Source organism: Arachis ipaensis, chromosome B01 (genome assembly GCF_000816755.2).
Source record: "Arachis ipaensis cultivar K30076 chromosome B01, Araip1.1, whole genome shotgun sequence".
Taxonomy (NCBI): Eukaryota; Viridiplantae; Streptophyta; class Magnoliopsida; order Fabales; family Fabaceae; genus Arachis; species Arachis ipaensis.
The window spans coordinates 8,909,207-8,917,199 of NC_029785.2; the positions used below are offsets into that span (position 1 = coordinate 8,909,207).

General features: G+C 36.1%; 1 protein-coding gene across 3 annotated transcripts in view; it reads left to right on the plus strand.

Moving 5' to 3' along the window:
• Nucleotides 5,060–7,993, plus strand: part of LOC107620360 (vacuolar cation/proton exchanger 2) — a 7,743-nt gene continuing 4,809 nt past the window's right edge. The window contains exons 1-7 of one of the 3 annotated variants that reach the window (XM_021117148.1): nucleotides 5,060–5,515; nucleotides 5,623–5,734; nucleotides 5,771–5,979; nucleotides 6,061–6,128; nucleotides 6,205–6,233; nucleotides 6,597–6,793; nucleotides 6,897–7,109. In XM_021117148.1, coding sequence (XP_020972807.1) covers nucleotides 5,629–5,734; nucleotides 5,771–5,979; nucleotides 6,061–6,128; nucleotides 6,205–6,233; nucleotides 6,597–6,793; nucleotides 6,897–7,109 — 822 coding nt within the window. In that variant the 5' untranslated portion in view covers nucleotides 5,060–5,515; nucleotides 5,623–5,628. Of the gene's footprint in view, nucleotides 5,516–5,622; nucleotides 5,980–6,060; nucleotides 6,129–6,204; nucleotides 6,234–6,596; nucleotides 6,794–6,896; nucleotides 7,110–7,993 lie in introns of all 3 variants that reach the window. The other 2 variants (XM_016322557.2, XM_016322607.2) reach the window with 2 other exon arrangements.

Genomic DNA, 7,993 nt, shown 5'->3' on the forward strand with positions numbered 1-7,993 from the left:
ATCACTGTTGGGGCCTCATTGTCCCTGGGAGGAATAATTTTCTGACCTGATGGTTGTGGCCTTGAGTGTCTCTTCCTTCTCCCTGATTGTCTTAAATTACTGTCTCCCTCCTCATTATGATTCTCTTCTACAATAACATAAAATAAAATAATTCGTTGTTAACAACATCACAGTTTAGTATTTTTATGAAACCTAAATTGCATAATTTTTTAAATGAAATTACCTTCTACTGCAGGTTCAACATGTGGATTCACATGTTCATTTGACACATTCTGCGCAGATTCTGCTTCTCCTCTAGCTTCTTCAACTGGTGGTTCCCCTACTACTTTGGTGGTTCTCGATGGTGGTGGCCTTGCATGTTTCTTTCTAATTCTCTTTCTACCATATCTACCGACATCCTCGGTGGTTGAGTCACCAACTACTGCTGCTTGGCTCTCCCAATTTTGCTCCTCATTGGTTTCATGTGCAGCATTGGTCTTAACACTATTGTTGTTTTCATCATGCACCTCAGAATCAACATTATCCTTGTCTTGACCCACTTCTCCATTACCATTGTACTGATCTTCCATCACCTCATCTTCTCCCTGCCTATCTTCATCACGATACACACCCTCATCGTCTACCTCTACAACTTCTACCTCATCATCAGATACATCGACTTCATCTACATACTCAGGATTTTCTAGAACAGGATGCTCAAAATACAAGTGAACCCTGTTACCATTTTTCATAGCAGCATCACATATACTAACAACATCAGCATCCCTCTTAAGCGGCCTTAAACCATTTGATAAGTCAAAACCAGGCTCCAACCAATGAACGTCCTTAAACCCTGTGTAACCTAAATCGAGAAACAACCCTTCTACCAGAAATAAGTTACAAGTATCCACACATACCCTGTCAATGTTGCTAACAGTACCCCCAGAATATTGCATTCCACCCTTTTGATTGCTTTCTAACCTACCCATGTGGTGCATCACAAATGTTATGAGTACTGACATCTGAAATTTCAAACAGAAAAAAATACACATTTTAATACTAGTACAGCACCAATCAACTACTAAAATTGTTCATCCAAAACAGAAAAAAAAAACATGACTAAACCCTAAACAATTGCAATACAGCAACCAACGCATGCATCAAGTGGCAAAACTTTAAAGCCCGGAAATCCAAATTGTCACCTACTTAGTTGTCATTTTTTTCCCATCAAAGACCATATAGCCACAGCAACATGAACGAAGACAAAGTTTCTAATGGCAAAGAGGCAAAGAGGCAAAGATATTACATGTACCTTGTCAGATGAACAATCACCAACATGCAACAATGTCCCTCCAAACCAGCGTTGCGGCGACGATAGACTGACGATCGTCTTGGACGGTGACTTGAAGAGGAGAATATGGAGAGTCTACTATGACTCCAGTGTTAACTCTTTTACTCTTTTTGACCCTCTTTCACAGTGTTAAATCTTTTAACTTCTTAATACATTAGTTGAAATTAGGTTATTAATTGGAAATTAGGGTTATTATAATTGGGAAATTTGGGAATGGGTCCAGGTAAGTTTTCCTTTTGCCACACAAGCTTTTCCGTTTGCCACATCATACACTTCCGTCAACGGAGAAAGCATCACTTGCCGGACGGGCATTTGGTGCACATTTTTAAATTATCTAACGATATTTCTGTCGATAATAAAAGTGAGGGGCATTATTGTCAGAATTTACAAAATCCGAGGGTATAATTGGTGGTTAACCCTTCTGTTATTAAAAAAATGTGACATGATTCACTTGCAAATGTCAAGGTCTCATTTGTCACATAAAAAACTCCGTTTGCTGCATCGTTTTTTTTTTTTGTTAACGTAGAGTGCTTTAGTTCACATATATATATTTTTGTCATATTTTAAAATGATTTAACATTATTTTTGTCAATAACAAAATTTAAAGGCACTTTTACCAGAAAAAAATAATTCCAATGAATTTTTTTTATCTTGGTAGATAATATATTTTTTGGGCAACAATTTAACTTTAAACCTTCGCCATAAGCGTAGAATTCAATCCTTTCATGTCAACCTCCAAAATTAATTTTCTTAGAAGAAACATCAATCTTTGATGAGTTGATGATAAGACTAAAAATAGCGTAATAATGCGTCAATTTCTTTATATGCATGGATGATAAACATGCTCAGTGCAAGCTTTCCATTTGTATCAATACATTATTTGTACTAAAGTATTAGTTGTTTTTATCAAAATCAGAAATTCAAATAGACAAATATGCACAGCACGACACTATAGGTAGATTATGAGGGTGAATGAATTCTCTCCATTTTTTCTTTAAATGAGTTTGTGGTTTGTCAATTGCAATTTTAACATCCCTTCAAAAAAAAAAGAGAAATTTCTTTAATAGACTAAAACTCATATGAAACAATCAATGCATATAAAATAGTCAACCAAATTAGTATACATTAAAAATAAACTACTACATACATATACATTGCTAAAAACAACAATAATAATAATAATAATACTTTTTCCTCAACAATAACCAATTCAAATTATTAAAATGATATTTTATTTTGGAAAGGCAAGAAAAGAACGTATTTTTATTTATTGCATAGAGAAAAGAATAAATAGGTCCCTGACCTTTTGTTTCGTAGACATTTTTGTTCCTGACCATTGAAAAATACTTTTAAGTCTTTGGCCTTCACAAAAAATAGACGGATCAGTCCCTCCGTCCAAATGCCTCCGTCAGACCCAGCAGAAAAGTCTGACGTAGCTCCCGTAATGCTTGTCACGCGTACGCGTCGCCTAGCAGACTTTCCTCTCACGTGTACGCGTACGCGTCGCCATGAATTCAGCAAATCCTTATTTCTTAATGAATTCTCCACTTTGCATGCTTTTTTTTTTCCATTTCTTTTAAGCCATTCTTACCTTCAAAACTTTAAATCACTCAAAAAAACATATCTCGAATGGGAGAAAAGTAAATTAAATTTAGCTCTAACCCCATTACAACCATTGAAAAGACCTCTTGATATGTGTATCCATACATTGAATATATGTTGATTGGTAGAAGAAGAGTAAGTCTTAGAAAGCAATATTAGTAGAGAATTGAGAGAATCGACCCTCAAACACTAGAGAGATTAGAGTGCAAACACTTCCGATGAGAGTTCGATGCTTAATCCCTTGTTCCTTATTTTCACGAGCTTTCTTCTTACAAGTATATTTATATTTCATTTTGAGATTTGAATTAGTGGAATTCATAAATCATCATACTATCTTAACCCTACTTGTTCATATATGTTCTTGGAAAATGATTCATTTTTAACCAAGTAGGTAGACGCATTTTACATATTAGTTGATGAACCACAAGAGTTTAGCATGAGGACATGCTAATGTTTAAGTGTGAAAAAGTTGATGAACCACAATTTTATGGTTTTTATTGTATTGAATTTAGTGGATTTTATCAACTTTTTCCACATTTATTTACTAAAATAGTATGGTTTTGTGAATTTTTCCTAAGTGTGCTTAATGATCGAAAACATGCTTTCTAGGCTATTAAATTGCTAGATTTAATTTATTTTTCTCCCATTCGATGCCTTGATATGTTTATTTGAGTGATTTAAAATTTTGAAGGCAAGAATGACTTGAAAGAAATAGAAAAAAAAGCATGCAAAGTGGAGAATTTATAAAGAAATGAGAATTTGCTGAATTCATGGCAACGAGTACGCATGACCCATGCGTATGCATGAGAAGGAAGTCTGTCAGGCGACGCGTACGCGTGTATTATGGGAGCCACGTCAGACTTTTACGTTGGATCTGACGGAGACATTTAGATGGAGAAATTGATCTATTCAAATTTTATGAAGGTCAAGAACTTAAAAGCATTTTTCAATAGTCAAAGATAAGAATTTTTGCAGGCAAAAGATTAGAGACCTATTTACCTTTTTTCCTATTGTATATTATGACCTCTGGAATGACACGGTAATAAACAAATTTAGCAAAAGACATGCTGCGAGCTAGGGGTGCACAGACCCGGCCCGGCCCGAAGGCCCGGTCCGGTCCCGAACACTTTAGGGGCTAATTTGGTGTGATTTCATCGGGTTTAGGGCCGGGTAAGGGTCTAAAAAATAGACCCGGTCATTATTTCGGGTCGGGTCCGGGTCATAGCTCGGGTCACCCGAAGTCGGCCCGGTGGCCCGGTCATCATACACAATTAATATTTTGTGTTATTAGTGATGGATAATGACTATTCTTATGTGAAATTTAAGTATTATAAACCTTAATATTTTGTGTTATTAGTCATTATAAGACTATAAGTTAATGTTTTATGTTTAGAATGCATAAGACTTTAGACTAATACATAATATTGCATTATTTATATTGATTTAAATATTTGGTATTATTAGACAATATTAGTATTGATTGTGGTTTTGCTTTAGTATTGATTGTGGTTATGCTTTTATTTTAAAGAAGGGTTGGTTCTTATTATATTTTTCTAAGTAAATTTTACCATGTTAAATAATAGTTGGATTCTTAGAAATTTGGATATTTTTACATGCTAGCTTACAAGAAGGTATCAACGTAATGTAATGTTAACGGCCCGGTTTTCACCCGATTTTTACTCGGTATAATTGTGGCCCGAAAGTGTATTAGTTTCATCGGGTTTAGGGTCGGATTCGGGTCTAATAAATAAATCCGATATATATTTCGAATCGGATCTGAGTCACATCAAATCCGGCTTCACCCGGTCCATGTGCACCCTACTGCGAGCCAGCGAGCGGTATGCAAATTAGATAGATTTAGACATTAGACATTTAGTTGTGGGGATGGGATATTAATTAAATTGAAAAGACAAATGCGGAAAGAAGGAAGATGTAAAGTACTCGCGTGAGAGATGTGTTTTGGTAATTTAGCATTACAAATTTATCATCTACATCCACATGTATTGTATTAAATCCAAATGAATTAATAATAATAATATAGTGCATTAATTATAGGATTATAGATATACGAGGGGATCGAAAAAAAGATGAAGTAAGAACAAAGAAAGAGGTTTGGTAGCTTCGAAGAAGCTTCCTAGTCGTGACTCTCCATTCGCCAACTCGCCGGCCATCGAACGCCAAGCCAAGCCACAACAACAATAGTGGCAAAGAAATTTCAAACAAAACAATTACCCAAAATTAACCACTAGTATCTATCAAGCAAATAAAATCTACTCTCTTTCTCTTTATTTTCCTTTTCTTTTCTCCTCCTCCTCCACTTCTTCCTCTTCCATTTCTTCTTCTAGTCCCCTCCTCCCCAAAATCGCAACACATAATAATAATAATAATAAATAAATAAATACAAATATTTTCTTGCTCCCCTTTGAGTGAGCTGTATCTGCTACAACAGTCCACTGCCCTTCCTCCCTCCCTTGCCGCGGTGTGGGCTCCACCGACACCGATTCGACTTCGCCGGAGCTGGATCTTTAGCTGGCGCTGCTAGCTGCTATATATCTTCAATCGGTTATACTCACACAAGTGGAAGTAATTTGCAATTCGCACTTTCTTGCTGCTTCTTTTTCATTTTGTTTTTGGATCTACGATGTTGGTTGGAACAGGCAGGTTTATTTAACTTTCCAACTTTGATGCAGATAGGTATGCGGATGGGGTCTCCAGATTTCGACGAAGAAGAGGAGATTCCGTTGAAGGAGGAAACTTCCTTTACCTCTTCTTCGTCTTCGCCGACGAAAGGAGGACTAACTCATCACAGTCACGGTCACAGTCATGGTAATAATCACAATCACAGTAATCGCAACAGTCATGCTTTCAGTTTCGAGACCACCACGGCGGCCGTGCTCTCTCCAGATTTACCCAAATCTTCTGTATTCAGGCTTTTGCGGATCACACGAATCAGGAGTCTTTATGTAGTCTTAATCAAAGCCAAGATCAACCTACTCCTCCCCTTTGGTCCGCTTGCCATTGCCCTCCATTACCTCACCGGAAAACATGTATGCTTAATTTCCTTCCTTTTTCGTTACACTCTTTATATTCCATTGCCATTCACATCAATTTTTGTAATCTCTTAATAGGGATGGGTGTTCTTCTTCAGCTTGTTGGGTATTGCTCCTTTGGCAGAACGTTTGGGTTATGTTACTGAGTACGTTTCTTCCTTTGATCTTGTATTACCTTACTATAACTATAACTAACGCTCGCGCCTATTTACTCTTACGTAGGCAACTTGCATTCTACACGGGACCAACAGGTATATTACTTCAAATCTTTTCCTTTGTTCCATTCCGAAATATTTATTATTTTGAAAAATTGGTACATCAACCATTCGATGTATCAAAATGCATCCAGTTATGAATGTACCAGATATTTTGGAATTGAGGGAGTATAATCTAAGGCTGAATATTGTAGATCAATTTAATCGGGAGATGGTTTTGGTCAATAACTATGTTGTACATATTTTGTTTAATAAATCTCTGCATTTTTTTCTTTTCTCATTTGTCCTGTTCTAGTTATTGCTTCATTTGTTGATAAAAAAATGTTATTGCTTAATTCCTTTATTTTTATTTTTTTTTTGTGTGTCAATTGAACTGAATTTTTGTTGGTGCGTGTGCAGTTGGGGGTCTGCTCAATGCCACATTTGGCAATGCAACCGAAATGATTATATCAATCTTTGCATTGAAAAACGACATGATTAGGGTTGTTCAACAATCGTTACTCGGCTCAATCTTGTCGAATATGCTCCTAGTTCTTGGATGTGCATTCTTTACCGGTGGGATTGTCCACTACAAAAAGGTGCAGGTTTTCAATAAGGTACATATCGTCTGACTGAAATTATTGCTTGCAGCAATTGTTTCTTTGTGTTTGTGTCCTCCTGATGTCACAGAGTTCACGTTGTAGTTGGCCTTTGGAACAGGCCGCTGCTGTTGTCAATTCCGGGTTGCTGTTGATGGCTGTGATGGGCATACTTTTCCCGGCGGTGCTTCACTTTACTCATTCGGAGGTTCACCTTGGGAAGTCGGTGTTATCTCTATCAAGATTTAGCAGCTGTGTAATGCTAGTCGCGTATGCGAGCTACCTTTTTTTTCAACTTAAGAGCCAGCCCAATCTTTATAGTCCTGTGGATGAGGTATGTTCTTTTGTGGCCGGTTTAGTTTTTCTTTTTTGTTTCTTTGTATCTCTTGGTTAGTGGTTATAGAAACAGCCACTGATGTAATTATCAGGTTAAGCTGCGTATATTATGCCCTTTGGGTTTATCCTTTTCCCGTACCCTGCGTTAACGCGGGATACTTGTGCACCGGGATGCCCTCTTAGGTTAGTGGTGTATGATTATTCATTATTTTGTCATCCCTTAAGTTTCCTCCGCATAGCGAACATTAGATGTTTGAATCTCTGATATCTCACATTTTTGGAGGAGATGAATGGATTTTTACTGTGTGTGTTAACTAGCACCTAGCGGTGCTGGATCCAGGGCCCTCCCACCTCTCCCCTTCCTCTCCTTCTCTCTCTAATCTCGGTCTCTATACAAGATTTAGTTTGACAGTATATTGTTTTCATTGATTATGTTTAGTTTATCTAACATATATGTTTTTCTTATCTACAGTTTTTAGATAAACAAGAAATTAGATAGACAAAAATCCTTTATATAGAGCAATGCTAACTTTTTAGCAACCTTCACTCTTTTTGTTGGACTCAAATGTTGCTTCAATTTGTTTATTTTTTAATCATGTTAATGAAGATATCCATTGTAGTACTTCAATCCATTGTACTAAATAAATTTCTCTCTCCTAGTAATTGCTAACTTTATTAATTATTTTTTCAAATACTAATTCCATTATAAAAAGTTATTATGTTAGTTTTTTCCCCATAAAAAACTGAAAACACTTAAAGGAATGTGTGTTTCTAAAATTAGATTATTATATTATTATTTTTTCAATTTTGTTTTCTGTAAGTGGATTATTATCATTTTAACTTTTTATAAAAATATATTTGTAGAAAAATCTAAATTTGTCT